The 19,881-nt window shown below is 34.5% G+C and overlaps 1 protein-coding gene across 1 annotated transcript in view; it reads right to left on the bottom strand.

Annotated features, from left to right (window-relative positions):
- Positions 1–19,881, bottom strand: part of SPATA6 (spermatogenesis associated 6) — a 147,670-nt gene that overhangs the window by 27,155 nt on the left and 100,634 nt on the right. The window contains 1 exon segment of the mRNA XM_019449360.2: positions 16,624–16,723. Within this exon segment, the coding sequence (XP_019304905.2) occupies positions 16,624–16,723 (100 nt within the window).

The following is a 19,881-nucleotide window of genomic DNA, read 5'->3' as shown; positions in this document are numbered from 1 at the left end:
CATCTATGTGGACCCAATCTAATCAAATGAGTTCTTAAAAGCAGAAAAATCTTTCATGGTTATGGTTATGGTCATACAGAGGGAGATGTGATTAAGAATAAGGGTAAAGGATGGGGTGCCTGGGTGGCTCAGTAGGTTAACATCCAACTCTTGATTCTGGCTTAGGTCATGATCTCACGGTTCGTAGGATCAAGCCCCATGTCAGGCTCTGTGCTGTCAGCATGGAGACTGCTTGGGATTCTCTGTCTCCCTATCTCTCTATCTCTCCCCTGCTCTCTCACTCTTTCCCAAAAATAAATAAATAAATATTAAGGAAAAAAAAGAATATAGCCATTTGCTGGCTTTGCAAATGGAGGAAATGGCCGCATGCCAAGGAATACGAGTGGTCACCAGAAATTGATCCTTCCTTGGAAACTCTATAAAGAAAACAGCTCTGCTGATACCTTGATTTTAGCCCAGTGAGACCCATGTCAGGTCTATAGAAATGTAAGATAATCAATTTGAACTACTAAGTTTGTGGCAATTTGTTATGGTAGCAATAAAAAAAATAATACTTAGCACAAATCCCCTCATAAAAACATACAGAAATGGTTTTGGGGTTAGATGGAATAATTCATGACAGACAAATACTCATGCTGAAAACTAGAAAAGACAGAAAAAGGGGCTCCTGGGTGGTTCAGTCAGTTAAGCGTCCAACTTCGGCTCAGGTCATGATCTCATGGTTAGTGGGTTCGAGCCCCGGGTCAGGCTCTGTGCTGACAGCTATGAGCCTGGAGCCTGCTTCAGATTCTGTGTCTCCCTCTCTCTCTGCCCCTCCCCTGCTTGTGCTCTGTCTCTTTCTCTCTCAAAAATAAACATTAAATTTTTTTTTTAAACAAGACAGAAAAAAATAAAAATTTATGTTTTAAGTTATTAGAAAGGTACAGAAAAAAAGGCGGCTAGTGATACATTTCAGAGGAGAGAAACTTTCAAACGTGGACTGATGATCTGCACTTCCATTTTTCTTCAAAGCATTTGCACATCCTGAGCATGGGCTAGACGCTGAGAACCAGGACTTAGATTAGATTAGAACAAGGGTCAATGCTGTGATGCAGAAAAACCGATAACATTTTTGATGGTTGTACGAGAGTGGAATGATGTAACTAGAGTATTACGAGGCCTTAGATGCACAATCAGTTTCTCAATTATGACATTTATTGATTTATGAAGCTGTGTAAAACGAGAGGGTATAAAGTTAACCCCAAAATATTGGAAAAGTAGAGTGAATGTTCCTACGGTTTCATGGTACTTAAGAGAGAAAGACCGACCAGAGTTAGAGGCCCTAAAACACAAGCAGCAAAAACCCTGGAGATAGTATGAACACTTAAGAACCTGTAACTGTTTTTAAACTGGAAACACTTGACAATCTGGGACTAGCTAGGCTAAAAAAAAAAATCTGGTCTTGGCTCAGGCAAAGGCTATTTCTGGGGATGGAGCAACCAGCAGAACTTTTTGTAAATCACATCAAGCTCAAGAAGTAAAATTGAGAACTGGAAGAACCTCAAATACAGAAGTGTCTTGTCACAGTATTTGCCAAATTATGAAGCTATGCCAGGTTGGGAGCAATAAGCTAATCCAAAAATGACTGAAAAGTGAAAGATCCATGCCATACATTTAGATGGTAATTAAAAGACAAATATCTGTCAGGAAAAAAACATCATCTATCCTGAGGGCACCTGACTTCTGGAAGGAGCTAGAACCAGTCACAGAGCTGGTGCCGGCAGACACACATCTTGGTGACTATGTAGAGCTGATGTCACAAACACAGAGATGAGAGGGGACTCAAATACATGAATATTTTCTGATGGTTCCTGGTATGGAAGTACAAGGCACTAAGCCTAAACTTTCTGAGAAGCAGGACACAAATTGCCTCAGTTTTTTTGGTACTGAGAAGACAAAGACCTGAAAAACTCCAACTTGAAAGCACCATAGGCTAATGACCAAAAACAAGGGCTGCTGAAGTGAGATTTAGCAAAAGTTTGATTAAGGATAAACTGAGATTTCCCAAAACATCAATATTGCCTCAACCCAGTTTGATCTCTTTTGAACAAGTTTAGCCCTTGATGTTCCCTGCCTAGGAAAGGAAAGAGGGAACCCTCTCATCACCTGGAAAGATCTTAAGTTCTTTTAAAAATTGGGGCACCTGGGTGGCTTAGTCAGTTGAGTGTCCGACTTGGGCTCAGGTGTTGATCTCACAGTTTGTGTCTTCAAGCCCCGCGACAGGCTCTGTGCTGACAGCTCAGATCCTGGAACCTGTTTCTGATTCTGTGTCTCCCTCTCTCTCTGCTCCTCCCCTGCTCACACTCTCTCTCTCTGTCTCTTAAAAATAAATAAATGTCAAAAAGATTTAAAAAAAATGTCTAGAATTTAATTATGAAATAAATGGTACAGTCACAACAGTACAACTGGTAAGCAAGGGTAAAAAAGACAAAGAAAGCAGATCACAAATATAATCCAGGTACTGGAATTAGGAGATTAAGCACTTTAAAGTAACCTTGATCAATATGTTCAAGAAAATAGATAAAAAACTGGACAAAATAGACACAAAGGTTAAGGATTTCCAAAAACACTGACATTTATAAAAATTAATCAGAAAGACATTTGATATCTAAACATAAATAGTAGAAATAAAGAATTTAGTAGTTGGGTTTAACAATGTATTGGAAACAGTAGAAGACAAGATCCATGAACTAGAATATATGTTTCTAGGAAATGCTAACAAAAGAGAAAATAAAATGACAAATACAGAAAGAAGGGCAAGAAACTGAGGGAGATAATCAAAAGGTCTAACAGATGTAACTGGACCAAGACGTAAGGAATAAAGGTATAGCACATTTGAAGAAATAAAGGGCTAGAATTTCCAAAATTAATTTAAGTCATGAATTTAGATTCAAGAAACTCTGATCAGGGTTAATACATAAACCAAATCTTTCAAAACCCAGGACAAGAGAAAATACTAAAAGAAGCCACAGATAAAAGACATTACTTTCAAAGAAGCAAGAATAAGACTGACAACAGACTTCTCAAGGAAATAATGGAAGTCATAAGATAACAAAATGATATTTTTATATTTATTCATTCATTCATTCATTCATTCATTCATTCATTCATTTATTCATTCATTTATTTATTTAGTGGGCTTCATGCCCAGTGTGGAGCCCAATTCAGGGCTTGAACTCACGACCCCGAGATCAAGACCTAAGCGGAAATCAAGAGTCAGACGCTTAGCTTCTGAGCCACCCAGGTGCCCCACAAAATGTTATTTTTAAAGTAAGGGAAGAAAAACATCTGCCCACATATACATCTATGCCCAGTGAAGAAAAATCCAACATAGATTTAGTGGATATGTAAATAAACAAATAAGTACTAAAAAGAAGTAAATAAAAATGAGAAAATTCTCCAACAGCAGGCCCATACAAAAAGCCCTAAGGGGAATTCTTAGGGCAAATGGGAAATGATTCAAAATGAAAACAGAATTCAAAACTAAAATGCAACCAAAAAAGGATGAATATGTAGGCAAATGTAAGTGAAGATTTCTATACAAAATAATAGTATCAACGCACTGTGGAATCTAAAATACATATAGATAAAATGTATCACAACAATAACTTTAAAGAAGCAAGGGATTTAAATGGAGTGTAAATGTTCTAAAATTATCAAAAAACTGGTAAAGAAAAAATTGTATGAGATTACAATAGAGGATACAAGTACTTAATATATATACATATATTTTGAAAGAATAGTAAGCAAATATATACCCTATGAGTTAAAAGAAGGAGAAAAGGGAATAAAAATATCTTAGTTGAGGGAGACATGCAGGAGATTTAAAAATAAACATGAACAGATCTGTCAGATAGAAAAATAGTAAGATAATGATACAAACCCAACAATATCAGTAATTAAATGACAACATAGTAATTAAATGATAAAGGTAAAGACTGACTACTATAAAACCCAACTATAAAAGACACACATCTTCAATGTAAGGATACAGAAAGGGTGATTGTAAAAGAGTGAAAAATACCAATTAACATTAACCAAAAGAAAGTTGATAGGACTATAATAATATCAGACTAACTACATTTGAAGGCAAGAAGCTTTCCTAGAGGTAAAGACATTTCACAATAATAATAGGTCGATTAACCAGAACAAAAAACACAATTTAAACCTGTATGCATCCAAAACAGTTTCAGCATATGCAAAGCAAAACCATACTACATTACCAATTCATACCCTCTGGAATACCTAATAGGAAAATAGAACCCAGAAAATACAGCGTGTTAACAAGGATGTAGAAAAACAGAACTCTCAACCATACTGAGACACTTTGAAAATGTGTTTCAATACTGAAACACTTTGAAAAACTCTTTGGCAGCATCTTCTACAGAAGAATACACATTCTGTAGGACCCAGCAATTCCATTTTAGGTATATATCCAACAGGAATACATATATATGTTCATCAAGGAACATATACAGTAATGGTGATAGCAGTACTATTAGTATTAGCCTCAAAAAGTAGAATTAACTGATAAATTTTGCTACTCTTATTGGAATACTATAAGGCAAGGGGTGGCAAACTATAAGGACCAAATAGTATTTATGTCAGCTTTGCAAGTTATGTGCTCTTTGTCACAATTACTCCCCTCTGCTGTTGTAGCTTGAGAACAGCCATAAATAATACATAAGTAAAGGGGTCTATCTATGTTCCAATTAAACTTTATTTAAAATTTAAAAGTCTGGAATTCACCAGTGGGCCATAGTTTGCTGACTCCTGCTATACAGTAATAAAAATGAAACACATGCATGTCACAAACATAATAATCAGCCAAAGAGACCAAATATAAAAGAATATATACCATATGATTCCACTTCTGAAATGTTCAAAAACACATAAAACTAGCCTATATGTTGTTAGGTATTAGAATAGTAGGTTTCGTAGTGACTGAGAAGAGGCACCAGAGGCATTTCTGGGGGGCTGGTAATGTCATGTCTCTGACCTGGATGCTATTCACCCACGAGGGTTCACTTTTTATTTTTTATTTTATTTATTATTTTTTTTAGAGCATGTATCAGAATTTTATTCCATTTCAAGGCTGAATAATATTCCATTGTTAGGACATTTTTGATTATTGATTCTTTTTTTTTCAATATATGAAATTTATTGTCAAATTGGTTTCCATACAACACCCAGTGCTCATCCCAAAAGATGCCCTCTTCAATACCCATCACCCACCCTTCCCTGCCTCCCACCCCCCATCAACCCTCAGTTTGTTCTCAGTTTTTAAGAGTCTCTTATGCTTTGGCTTTCTTCCACTCTAACCTCTTTTTTTTTTCCTTCCCCTCCCCCACGGGTTTCTGTTAAGTTTCTCAGGATCCACACAAGAGTGAAAACATATGGTATCTGTCTTTCTCTGTATGGCTTATTTCACTTAGCATCACACTTTCCAGTTCCATCCACGTTGCTACAAAGGGCCATATTTCGTTCTTTCTCATTGCCATGTAGTACTCCATTGTGTTTTTTAAAGACTCACTGTGCCACAAAACTTAGAATTAAAGTACATTATACTGAAATAAAATTTTAAAAATTACCTAGAAGAGCAGTACTAAAAAATCCATGGGAAACATCTGCAACAAAATTAAGGGACAAGATATTCCCATGAACCCAAAATATCAGGAAACATGCATAAATCTCCAGTAGATAATAGAGATGGTAACACCATCTGTTGAAATCAGAGGAAAGCATTGAGGCATCTGATAAACCAAATAACTTCAAAGTAACAAAACGGAGTATTCACTCAAAAGGCTGGTGGGCCAATTGAAGAACAGAAACTGAAATTGGAAGAGGTTTTCTCACTTTCATAGTGATGAGTACAAAGGATTTACAATAAATTCTGAAGGAGCTGGAGCAGTGAGATCCATTAACTCTCAAAACTAACACTCCAAAGTCACCTTCCAAGATAAAACTTTACATTGAGTATAAACATTTGGAAAAAGAATACACATTGAACAGGGGAATAAAAGCAAAGGAAAGAAAAATTCTATATAAAAGTTGGGAAGAAAAAGAAAGCCAGGAAATCTCAGAAACTAAGCTGCCATGCTTATTCTAGAAAAAATGATGAGACAGAAAAAAGAGCTCTCAAACTACATATTTAGAAAAGTTAATCTAAATCATTTATCTCTTTCTAAAAGTTCAAAATAATCATTATAAACGGTTTAAATTTCATAAAAAGCTTTAAGGGGGGTGGGGGGAGGCCAAATAAGATGCCCTCAATGAAAACATGCCAGAAGACATGTTCACAAAACAGATGGCAGGCAAATGTATTACCTGTATCCTCATAACTTGACAATTTGTCTTCCCAAGAGTAAATGATCTTATAAGAGAAAAAGACAGAAGCTTCAATGTCTTTTTGATCTAGCCTCAGAAGTCATACACTGTTATTTTTGCAACAGTCTATTGTTTACACAGATTAGCCCCATTCATGTGTGGTGGGAGGTAACTACACAGGGGTGGGAATACTAGTAGGCAAAAAAATCACTGGTAGCCATCTAAAAGGTTTATTATAACCCAGAAGTAAAAGAACAAAGCTAAAAGTCCTTAAAAATAGTATATTTTAAGAAACCAGAAAAAAAAAATTTAATGAGATGATAAAAGTCAGAAAAATAAGAAATTAAAGAAAAATAAGTTTGGAAAGGAAAAGTAAACTAGAAGATATATAAAAGTGAATGAATAATAATGTCATAAGAGAAAATGAAAAGGAAAAAATCATTTGATTTTAAGAAAAATAAAAGTATGAAAAGAATTTGAGACAGGGAAAAATACATATCATTTGCAAATAAGATCCAACATACATACAATGGAAGTTCCAGAAAGAAAGAAAGAAAGAAAGAAAGAAAGAAAGAAAGAAAGAAAGAGAAAGAAAGAAAGAAAAAGAAAAAGAAAGAGGAGGAGAGGAGAGGATACAGGAGAGGAGAAGGAAACAGAATATATACAAAAAGTTACCATTTAAGAGAATATTCATAAAAATATTGAAAATATAACAAAAGACACATGATGTACAATGGAAAAAAAAAGCAATCCAGAATAATCAACACCATCATGTATGCTGCTATTATTACTAAACTTTAAAAATGAAGGAAAAAAACCCCCCTGAATTTCCAGGCTAAAAAACCAAGTCACTCACAAAGGAAAGAAAATTGGATTTTAAGTAGATTTGGACAAGATTCTGTATCACAATCAAGTAACATATTTATAATAAAGAAAATGTAAGCCAAGGATTTTTATATCTAGCCAAAGTAACTTTGAGGCATAAAGACTACAGACAAAATATTATCATGCAACTCAGGTGACATTTATCCCATGAGCCTTTCCTTAGTAATCTATTAGAGAATGAGTTTCAGACAACTAATTGGAGAAGACACTGCCATAAAAGAGTAAACATTAAGTATTTAGATGTAGAACTCTAAATGAAATATATAAAGGAGAGAATATAGTATATAATGGAATATATATATAATATAATGGAATGTGCTCTGAAAATGTAGATGAGTACAGTTGTGAAAAAGTGGAAAGCAGAAAATGTGGAAGGCATATGTAAAAAAATTCTTTAACTGTCTTCAATAATTATATCTTTGATGGTAATTTGCTATTTTTGTTCTGAGATCATTTTGTTAGCAAAGTAAATAAGGACTTGGGTTAGATTCCAATTTTATTACCTTGAATGCATCTGAATTCATGACTCCTGGATTCCGGGATAAAGTCTAAATATCTTAGCCTGCCTTTCCATGATTTGGCCCAACAAGAACTTTCCGCTCTACCTGGATTATTCCTTACAATTTCCACATGGAGTTTTGTCTGAAAACATGCATTTCTGTACAGGACAGCCTGATAAGATTAAGTCACATTTACTCTTATTTTTTACTCTTATTTCTGCTATTTAAAGCATCTAGGCATTGGAATGGCTACACAGAGTGAGCAAGTGAGAGAGAATATGAATGAATCAGGAATTATGTGCCTGATGATGAAAGACATAGCATGACTCCACCTTTGCTTATATTTAAAAGGGATTTTTAAATAACTACATATTGGCATTTGTACTCAATGTGGCAATCACTGTGTTTAATTGTAATGTTTACTTTATTCAATGTACCTACTGATGTGGTTGGGTATTAATTTACTGTTTTCTATTTATCCTACCTATCCTATATTCTGTGTTTGCCTCTATTACTTTATTTCTGTCAAAAGGCACTAGAGTCTGGAATTTTTAGATACACTAGCAAAAGGACTGGGGTCTTTGTTGAAGTGATCTTACGTTTTCTTGAATAAATGTGAAAATCAAAATGGTGGGTGTTCGCTACCTTTTTAACTAGATTTTATTTTCAACTGAATCTTTCCTGATCAGACTTTCATTAGCTTGTTTGAAATAAGTTCTCTTAATTTTTTAATGATTACCAAAATTCCAACACATTATGTTTTACCTCTCCTCTGTACTAGTCAAATGTTTAGTGATTCATAAAGGACTTTTTCACGGTCTCAGAAGAGGTTGATATTTAAATAAAATCTTTGTGAAGTAAAAAAACAAAAACAAAAAAACACACCCTTTTTTTGTAAATTGTAAAATTCTTTGTGAAGTAAAAAATAAATTTTAAAAACCCTGATACTTACTTTTAAGATGGTGTATCTTTGTCTAGGAGTATCCTTCAAGTAGGACCAAACTGTGTTTTGATCTGACCTGTGTCCAGAGTGTGGCCACAATGTCTACGTCTAGTATGTTGGTGTTTGTTTCTGAACATGTATTCTGTTGACAGATCTTATATTTGCATATTTTACATGTTTATGTTTGGGCATATTATCGAACTAATGTGTGTCAGACTGTATTCTGTGTGTTTATTTCTGTAGATCTTAGTGGTTAAGATCAAAGACTATTACTATTAATCTAGATTCAAATCTCGGTTCCAATCATCTTAAATGGCTACATGACCTTATACAAGTCACTCAACTTTTCTGAGCCTCAGCTCATCTTTAAAATAGTAATTACTTTGTAAGAGTATTGTGATGATAAAATGGAAAAACACATACAGAGTGCCTGGGACGTAGTGAACATTTAATAAACAGTTATTCCTATGTAATCAATTTATTTCTCTCTGGAAGAACAATGGCATTGTTTATTTATGCTTTTTATTCTTATACTTAATCATATACTGTGCCACAGGTTTTTTTACTTTTATATTTATTTATTGGTTTATTAAATAAACATTGGATTATATAAGTTCCTTATGGGCAGGAAATCTGATTTCATGAAAAAGACCCCCAGTGCTGTGCATAGTGCCAGACACACAGCATGCAGGTATTTGGTGGAAAAAGCTCAATTATACCATATGAATTAACACAGGCGGAAAAATATGACTAATTTTAAGAGCTTGTGTTCAGGCCACTCTTAGTGTAAAGCAATTTAAGATACTGACATTAGTGCCCAGTTTAAGCCAACACGAGCAACTTTACTGCATATATATTGTTTTTGTTTAAAGGCATTAGGAAGCTGCTTAAACAGTGGTATGAACAGTGTCACTAGTACTTCTGAGAGAAGAGGTGAACTGAAGGTCTGCAGCTCTGCAGCTGGTGTTTTCCTGGGGGCATTTGTGTTCTGAGCATAGAACAAAAATGTTGGGAATCAATGCTTTGTTCAACCACAGGTCCACTCCTGGAGCACAAAGAAACCAGCAGGATTTTGGCAGTCTTACTATGCTAGATGTACAAAACTAAAAGCCTGAGAGGCCAAAACCCATTGAGATATGATGGGTGCAAAACCAAGCTAACTGTTCCCTCAAGACACTAGCAGAATGTGTGAAACAGTGCAGGATAAAAGGACAAAAAGCTAAGCAGAAAGTGTTTGAAAAGCAGAAGAGATTTTCTGCTGTCTTGCCTAAGAAGAATTATACATAGTACCCTTCGAGAGGGAAGGGCCTATAATCACACTAGTTCTCAGTTAAAAGCCCAAAGAGCTGAAATTGAGAACTTAAAACAATTGACCCTTAAACATGGGTTTGAGCTGTGTAGGTCCACTTATAATGCAGATTTTTTACAGTACTGTAAATATATTTTCTCTTCCCTATGATTTTTTTTTGTTTTCTTAGTTAAGTTTCAGGGGAGTCAAAAAAGTTATATGTAGATTTCTGACTATGTGAAGGGGGTGTGGTGCCTCTAACCCCCACATTGTTCAAGGATCAACCATAGTTTAACTTTTTATTTTTGAATATTTAGATATACAAAACAGTTGAAAGATAAAAGAGTTCTTATACACAGGAACTTCACCACTCACCCAGGTTGTCTTAATGTTAACATCTTATGTAACCACCATTCATTTTGCAAAACTAAGACATTAACATTGGTACAGTAATTATCTAAACTGAAATTTTATTTGCATTGCACCAGTTTTGCCAGTGATGCACTTCTGTTCCAGGATCCAATACAGGATATCATGTTGCTTTTAGTCATTATTTCTCTATACTCTCTTCTAATCTGTGACAAGTTTCTGTCCTTCCTCGTTTCTCATGACCTTGACAGTTTGGAAGAGTACTGGTCAGGAATTTTGTAGGAAGTTTCTCAATTTGATTTTGTCTGATGTTTTTTCATGTTTAGGCCAGGGTTATGGGTTGTGAGGAACAACCCTTCACATTACCTGATATCAAGGAATACAGGATATCAGCATGAGTTAATGATTACTGATGTTAAACTCGATCACTTTGTAAAGGTGGTGTCTTCCAGATATCTCCAAGTTACACTTTCTTTCTATTTTAAAAACAAATCATTAAGTTTAGCCTACCCTCAAAGGAAGAGGAATTAAGCTCCACCTCCTGGAGGGGGCAGTATCCTCCATTATTATTTACAAATCTTCTGTAAGGAAGATGTGTCCATTTTCATCCTTGGTCATTCATTGTTTCGCTTATGTCAATATGCACTCATGGATATTTACTTTATTCTTTGGGTCATAATCCAAATATTGGTATTTATTTTGTTGCTCAAATTATTCTGACAACAGCCACAGGGACTTAAGATTGGCTCCTGTGTTCTTCTTATATGCCCCTATTCTCCTCACTCACTCCCCTCAGCCTTTTCTTTTTTTAAGCAATTCCTCACTTCCCATACTACAAGATGTTCCATCCTAATCTTGTGTTTTCCCTGTCCTAGCCCCAGAATCAGCTATTTCTCTAAGAGTCCTGATAACTTTTATTGAGTGTAGGTATTTAGAAACCAAGATCTGGAAGCTGGGTGTGCTCACTGCTATTGGATTGTCACTCCTTTTAGGCCCTTTTGGAGGGCAAAACTAGGAAACATGGATGTGTATTAACCCAAATATACAATCAGCTCTGTATTTCTGAACCAATCTCTCTCTATATATTAAAATAAACATGAATTAAACTGTTATTTTAGACAACAAATAACATCATGCAGTTCATTCCACCCCTCACCCACCTTGTTTCTTTGTCACTTATTTTCTGACACTGAAAAACCTGGCTGTCTTTATCTATGATATATTTACTTACTTGTCCAACTCTCATATATATATGTAAAGTCTTTTCATAATTGCTAATCCAATACCCTGTATAAAACACACTTACCTAGTAAAATGGGGGTTAGCAAACTTCAACTCCCAGGCTAATTCTGACCCTTTGTCTGTTTTGGTAAGGCCTTAAGATAAAAGTAATTTTTACCTTTAAAAAATTTTTTTAAATGTAAATCCAAGTTAGTTAACATGTAGTGTAATAATGGTTTCAGGAGAAGAATTTAGTGATTCATCACTTACATATAATACCTAATGCTCATCCCAACAAGCGCCCTCCTTAATGCCCATTACCCATTTAGCCCATACCCCTACCCAATACCCCTCCAGCAACCTTCAGTTTGTTCTCTGTATTTAAGTCTCTTATGGTTTGCCTCCCTCTCTCTTTTTATCTTATTCTTCCTTCCCTGCCCCTATGTTCATCTTGTTTCTTAAATTCCACATGAATGAAACCATATGATAGCTTGTCAATTTCTATTAAAAAGTTTGATAGGATTTTGATTATGATTGAACTGAATCCAGAGATCAAATTGGGGAAAACAGACATCTTCATTTTGAGTTCTCCAATCTGTGAACATGGGCTATATCTCCACTTAGTTCTATCTTCTTTGATTGCTGTCAACAGCATTATGTAGTTTTCAGAATGCAAACACTGAACATATTTTGTTAGAATTATACATAAACACTTCAATTTTAATGCTATTGTAAGTGTTATGGATTTTCTAATTTAAAATACCAATTATTCATTGCTGGTATACAGGGAAAAAATGGGCTTTCTTTCTATTTTGTGATCTTGCTAAACTTACTTTTTAATTCTGGGAGCTTTCCTGGAGATCCTGTGGAATTTCCTGCAAAATCATATCCTCTGCAAACATAAGGGTTTTTTTCTTACTTTCTAACCTATATCCATTTCATTTCCTTTTCCTTCCTGCATTGTCTAAGACTCCCATTATGATGTTAAATGAATGGTAAGAGAGGGCATCCTTGTTTCTGAATTTAGGGGAAAATATTCAGTCTTTCATCCATAAGCATAACGTTAGCTGTAGGTTTTCAAAGATGCTCTTTATTAGGTTGAGGAAGTTCCCTTCTACCTCAACTTTACTGAGACTTTTTATCAAGAACAGAGTTGGATTTTGTTGGATACTTTTTCTGTGCTTATTGAAATGACATACAGAAGAAATAAGCTTTTTCTTATCTACCCTGTCAATAGGATGAATTTATATTGCATTTCTAGAATGAGACCACTTGATTATGATGTACTTTCATTTTTATATACTGCTGGATTTGATCTGCTAATACGTTGTTGAGGATTTCTGCATATATGTTCATGAAGATTTTGGTCTATATTTTTCTTTTCTTATTATGTCATTGACACTAGGGTAAATGTTGACCTCATAAAATGACTTAGGAAGTTTTCCTCCTTCTACGTTCTGTCTCATAAGACTAGTATTATTATGTTTTCCTTAAAGGTTCGGTAGAATTCACCAGAGAAACCACCTGGGCCTGGTGTTTTCTTTTATGTAAGATTCTTAACTTCAAATTCAATTTATTTAATAGATATATAACTATTGAGATTATCTATTTCTTCTTGAGTTAGTTTTGGTATTTTATGCCTCTCAAAAAATTCTTGAAAGTTAATGTCTTTCAAAAAGTTTCAAATAGTTTTAACATCAATGTAACCACAGAAGACAGGATTACCAAACTAGAGGACATTTCTTTTTTTTAAAAAATTTTTTTAATGTTTATTTATGTTTGAGAGACAGAGAGAGACAGAGTGTGAGCAGGTGAGGGGCAGAGAGAGAGGGAGACACAGAATCTGAAGCAGGCTCCAGGCTCCAAGCTGTCAGCACAGAGCCCGACACGGGGCTCGGACTCACGAACTGTGAGATCATGACCTGAGCGAAGTCAGACGTTTAACCAACTGAGCCACCCAGATGCCCCACTAGAGGACATTTCTAAAGAAAATATCAAACTAGAGAGAGAGAGAGGAAAAGAAAAAAGAATTAAAAATATCAAAATAAGCATAAGATATATATGAGATACAGTCTAAAAATCTTATATAAGTGGGAGTCCAGAGGAACGGGAAACAGATAATGGGGCAGAAGCAATGTTGAAAGAAATAATGGCTACAGGTTTTCTAAAACTGATGAAAAATATCAACCTACAAATTTATGAAGCTCTGAAAACTTAACATAGATTAACCCAAGAATACCACATCTAGGTATATAATGGTAAAATTACTAAACACAAAGTGGAAGAGTGAATTTTAAATATAACGGGAGTAGGAGGAGAAATACCTACATTACTTCAAAAGCGTAGGAGCTGACTTTTCAAGACATAAAAGAAGCCAGATGATGATGGAATAGCTTCTTTAAAATGACAAAGAGGGTTGCCTGGGTGGCTCAGTGGGTTTGGATCCTGGAGCCTGCTTTGGATTCTGTGTCTCCCTGTCTCTCTCTTTGCCTCTCCCCCACTCACGCTGTCTCTCTCTGAAAAATAAACGTTAAAAAAATAAATAAATAAAAGAGAAGAAAATAACTACCGACCTAGAGTTTTATATCCAGTAAAACCATCCCACATAAAAGTGAAAACAAGATGTTTTCAAACAAAATCAGAATTCACAGCCAGGAGGATGTCATGAAAGAAGTATTAAAGGACGCTCTTCAGGCAGAAGGAAAATGACTCTAGAATCCATATGGGAACATGGAATTGCAGGAAAGAATGAAGAATAATAGAACAGATAAATAAGTGATTAGTATGAATAAACATCATATAAACAAAATTAATTTCTTGTGTGTTTTATACATGTAGAATTAAAGTACAAAATTAAAATGCAAAAATATGAAAAAAAGGGGACGGGTTAAATGTTTTTAGGCCCCAATACTGGTAGGGAGGTCAACAAAAAATAATTTGTCAAGTGTGCAAGCTGAAATCTCCAGGGCAGCCAATAATAGAAGAGTTAGAAAATGAATTAACAAGTTAATAAAAAGGAAAATAAGTTATAAAAATACTTGCTAATTCCAACAAAAGACAATCAATCTACCTAAAAATCCTAGATTTTAATTCTTCAAAAACAAAAACAAAACGTGCTACTCACAATATATACACTTTAAATACAATGATAAAAAGAAAAAAAGAAAAAAAAATACACCATTCATAGACTAGCCAAAATAAAGCTATTCTAACTATACAAATATCAGATAAAACGTACTACCCTCAAGCAAGGAGATGAATAGGGGCATTCACAATAAAAGGCTCATATCACAGTCTGAAGTCTATATCCAACCAATGACACAGCTTCAAAATATATAAAATTAATAAAACTAGAAAGAAATGTGGAGGCTTAAACCTTTCTTGGGATTTGAGATCTATCTACCATGATACAGAAAAATAATTTTAACCAGAACATACATTTAAATGTGAAAAAAAACCAAAAACCCATTAGAGGAAAACATAGGAGAAAGTCTCGAAGTACACAAAATTTCTAAAAATGCTGATCAACAAATTAAAAATAATGAAATAGATTCATTAGAATCAAGAATTTTTTTTTCATCAAAGATGTCACTAAGAAAATAAAAAGATGAGGCATAGAGCGAGAAAAGACAATTACAAAATATATATCTAAGAATTCATATCAAGGATCTATGTGGAACTCTGAACAAAAAAACCAAAAGGAGACAATTCAGTACAAAAATTCACAAATGACCTGAACGAGCATTCACAAAAGAGAATATCCAATGGCCAATAAACATATACATTAGTCATCAGGAAATAGCAAATTAAAACCATTATATGATAAACTACCTCTTACCAAATGCCAAAAGGAAAACTCACATAAGCACATACACACACACATCAATCAAGTAGCAGTGAGGATGTGCAGCAAGTATAACTCTCACACACAGGTAGTTAAAATCACTTGAAAAATTCTTTTGACAGCACCTTCTAGGGCTGAGTGTACACATAGCCCATGACTGGGCAATTCCAAATAAGAATACATAATCAATACAATGATAACTTCATTGCATCATTGTATTCTATATACGCATCAAGGTATACATACAATGCTTATAGCAGCTTCATAAGAGCCCAAACCAGAAACAACCCAAATGTCCATTAACAGAGGAATGAATAAATCAACAGTAGTAGCTTCATAAAATAAAATAATGTATAAGCAGCAAAAGTGAAGAACTGTTTCTAAATATAACAAGATGTCTGTAGTGCACGATAGTCTGAATTGCAAAATCAAAGTGAAACAAGTCAGAGAAAAAAAGTACATACTGAAGGATGTCACTTATATAAAGATTAAAACACATAAGACTAATCTTGCCATTAGAACTTAGGATAATGTTTACCCTTGAAGTGGCAGCAGCTGAGAGGAAATGCGAGAGAGAGGAAATGTCAGATTCCCAACATGACATTCATGATAAATGATTGTTTTTTAAACTGCTGAAACAAAAAAATCACAAAAAGAATGCACTGTAATTATTTCCCAGCTGCCCGTCATATATATGTTTATTTGCCTTACCTCAGAAAATATTCTCATATTGATGGTCTCTAATATTAAACCCAGTAAACCTGACTGGCTCTTTTCCTCTTTTAAATAACATAAAAATCAGCTGGGAAGCTTCTTCAAAATAATTATTTCTCACCCCACCTCCCCTCATTCTACCATTTAGAATAAAATCTATTTGCAAGAAATGGAATTGTTTTATACTGGGCCATAAAACAAGAGCCCCCATACTTGGAAGGCAATGAAATAATTATCATAAAGTCACTACTTACTATGAGATGTGATCAATAACACTGTTTACAGTTCAGATGATGTCAAACATTTTGCACAATGACTCAGGTCAAGAGGAAGTTAGAGATGTTGCCTTTAGCAAAACCACTGACTTCCATCAAATGGAGGTTGTATCTTTTTTTCTTCTCTTTCAGCGATTAACTATTACAGGCTTAAGCATCTGGAGTGGTTCTCTTGCCCAATTAGAAAAGGCCTTCAAGAGGAAATTTTAGAAACTAACATATAAATGTCTTTGATGAGCCTGATGTGATTTCAAGACATTTTTTACCCGGTCATGGATCTCATCGCAGTTTGAAGGTGAACACCAATCAGAATGGAATCTGTAGGCATAAAAAACAAAGGTGACTTGTAGCCAGAGGGAGAGAAAGAAATCTGTCCAAATGCCAGACACCAAAAGTCATTGTTTTTTCTTATCCCAGTGTGATGACACAGAAAGATTTAAATAGCATATTTTCTTCTTTGACCAAAGATGAGAGGCAGATGTAAAATCAGGCACTGATTCTCCACGGAAATATTACGCCTTCATAATATGTGCAATAAGCAGTAATAATAACGTTTGATGTGAATTAGGGAGAGCACACCTAACTAGTTAATCATTTTAATGATTTCCATACACAATTCTTTAGAGCTTTATCTCTAAATAAAGATACAGATTTTCAGATTAGAAGAAGAATTCCATGTATAGTGCCTTTAAAATTAGTTCTTATTTTCCAGTAACTTAATCACACTCTCTTACATTATGTGGATAAAATGCCTTTATGTATACAGAACAATAAAACTAATTTTATGAAACGAAACAAAATGTTCAAATAGATGAAAATATTATTTAGAATACAATCATGCTCTTACTCCTTCAGAAGATAGGGGGGTATCAAAACTGAAGGATTCCCTCTCAGCACAGATACCAATCACTTCTCTAGTCTCTCCTATAAATGTGCTTTTTAAGTGAATATTGTAAAAGGAAAGGAAAATGAGACTTTTATGAAAATCTGAGTTTTGGAGTTAAAGAAGAAATAAAACAACCACTCCTCTTTCTTATTCCCGCTCAAACTCAAAACTGGCATTAGTATTCTGAAGTTACTTTATTTTATACAAGTAATAATGAAAATTTCCAGGTCCATCTGGTTATAATCCATCTATACGAAGTGTTATTGATAATTGCTTCATAAAGGAATGGGTACTAAAATGCTACTAGATTGCTTACATCTTTGCCTTTTTTCCTCCTAGCTTATTCTTACAGTTACAATTTTATATATTTGCACAAGGTATAAACTCTTTAGCAGGATAAATGATTTACATAACCTGTTTTAAAGAATGTAATCACTAATGGATGATCAACTATATCTAAATTTTCATCTCCCATATTTGTAAAAGGAAGTGTTATTGAAGCTACACAAATATATGGCCAACTTTGTTATATTTGCTACATATGCAACACATCCTGAAAATCTGAGATCCAAATGTGCAGTTCCAAGAGGGTGTCTTCAGTGTGCTATGAGAGGGTCCACTAGTCTGTGCTGTGGTATAAGAAATGATTGCCTAACAATCTTTAACTTCATTTACAAAATTCAAAACGGTAAGCATGATTAAAAAGAGTATCAGCTCCTTTTTAATTAAATTTGCTAGTATTTCTTAGTCTGTTTTTAGTAATAACTTTACAGCCTAATACAAATTATAAGTCATAATATTAATATTTATACTTTGAGGAGAAAACTGTTTCTGAAATGTAAGACTTATAATAAAGATTGAAACCATTTTATGTGTGTTAACTCTACTGAAGATATTTTTTAAATGGGCTTCAAGCAAAAGGCACCTTCACTATAAATAAAGAAATTTATTTGCTTACAGTCACTAATAAGAGGTTTATTTTTGAGAGAGAGAGAAACAGAGAGAGAGTATCCGGCACGCAGGGGATGGGCACAGAAGAAGGGAGAGAAAGAATCCCAAGCAGGCTCTGCACTGACAGCATAGAGCCCGACACAGGGCTTGATCCCACGAACCGTAAGATCATGACCTGAGCCAAAATGAAGAGTCAGACACTCAACTGACAGAGCTACCCAGCAGCCCCACTAATAGTTTTTGAAAGTCTGTTTATTCATATACATGATTTAGGAGTCAACACTTCACAGAAATCTTAAAGGAAAACTTATTTCGTCTTAATATTTAACCCAGGTAACTTCTATAGCTTTATGTTTTGTCATGCTCCCAATTTTGCCTGGGACATACAATCTATTTTTACATCAGTTTAAATTGTTTATTGATTCTGTTGGATTTTATAAATGCCCTGTAAGTATATTGTTCAGTAATCTAAAAGAGCCATTATCAGAGAATGTCTTATATTTAAAGGTATGGTACTGAGTGTGCTAAAAAGAACAAAATGTTTTTGTTCCTAGTAATATGTCTTAAAGACATTTTATTTTCCTTTATAACCAAATCTAAATCTTTTGCAAAACATACACTCAAAGTAGAAGTGTTCCACCTTAGCAAAAGTAAAAAAGTTTATCTACCCTAAAGAGTACCCCAATAAAGTTTTAATACTTTACTTAGATGAATTTAAAACTGAATTGCTATTATATTATTTTAAAAGCACCTCAACCTTGCTCTAGCCATATAGGTAATGTTTAATATTAGAACCACTCATTTCCTTCTAGCAAAGACCTTACTGCATCTACTACCAAGCATCAGAATAGATGTGTAAATGCCACTTGCTACTGGAAGCCATCACCTGCACTGGGATATGAAAAAGGGACAGTTGAGTTTAGCTGTCTTCAGTGAAGAATTTTTGAATACAGCCTCAGTGAAGAATTTGTCAACTTGGAAAAACAGACTTCAAAAGCCGGGATGAAATTAGACCTCAGGATACAATTACACAAGACTAAAATTTATATTGTACTACAGTGGTAGACAACTGGAGAGTTCTGCAAAATCTGTGAAAAAGTGGGAAAATAAAACAATATTCATAAAAAAATTTCCAAGGAGATATAGATAAAAAATGTCTTGAAAACCTACAGAGATGGCAAAGAACCTGATCAACAAAACCACAAGTGCTTAATTCTGAAAGTCAGCAAAAAGAGAGTATCTGAACATCTGACCACTGGAGCAGATGTGGAAATTAAAGTCCCCTGGCAACTGCGACACAGGTTACCAGACTTCAGCAGAAAAATCTCTCTTCAAGACTTTCTCTGGAACTTTTAAAGCCTATAGAAACATAGGTACATATCTTTCTATATAAACATGGAGATCTATCTTTTTATCTATCCATCTGTCTGTGAACTCGATGATCCCACAGGCATCATTCCAAAGATCAGAGGCAACATTAAGCAAAATTCCCTATCTCAGGGTCTCCAGCAGACCTCCATACATCCATTTGAACGTTTATAGGGCTAATGGGGAAAGAAATCTATCTGTTTAGAATAGGGACTTTTTTTTCTTTCAGAATAAGGATGTTTTAATACAGCTTCCAAACTGATACACTCTT

The sequence above is a fragment of the Panthera pardus genome, unplaced genomic scaffold (genome assembly GCF_024362965.1).
Source record: "Panthera pardus isolate Hobbes unplaced genomic scaffold, ASM2436296v1 HiC_scaffold_11, whole genome shotgun sequence".
Classification (NCBI taxonomy): Eukaryota; Metazoa; Chordata; class Mammalia; order Carnivora; family Felidae; genus Panthera; species Panthera pardus.
Note: the sequence above shows the minus strand (reverse complement) of the source record. Positions and strands in the feature narration are given on the sequence as shown.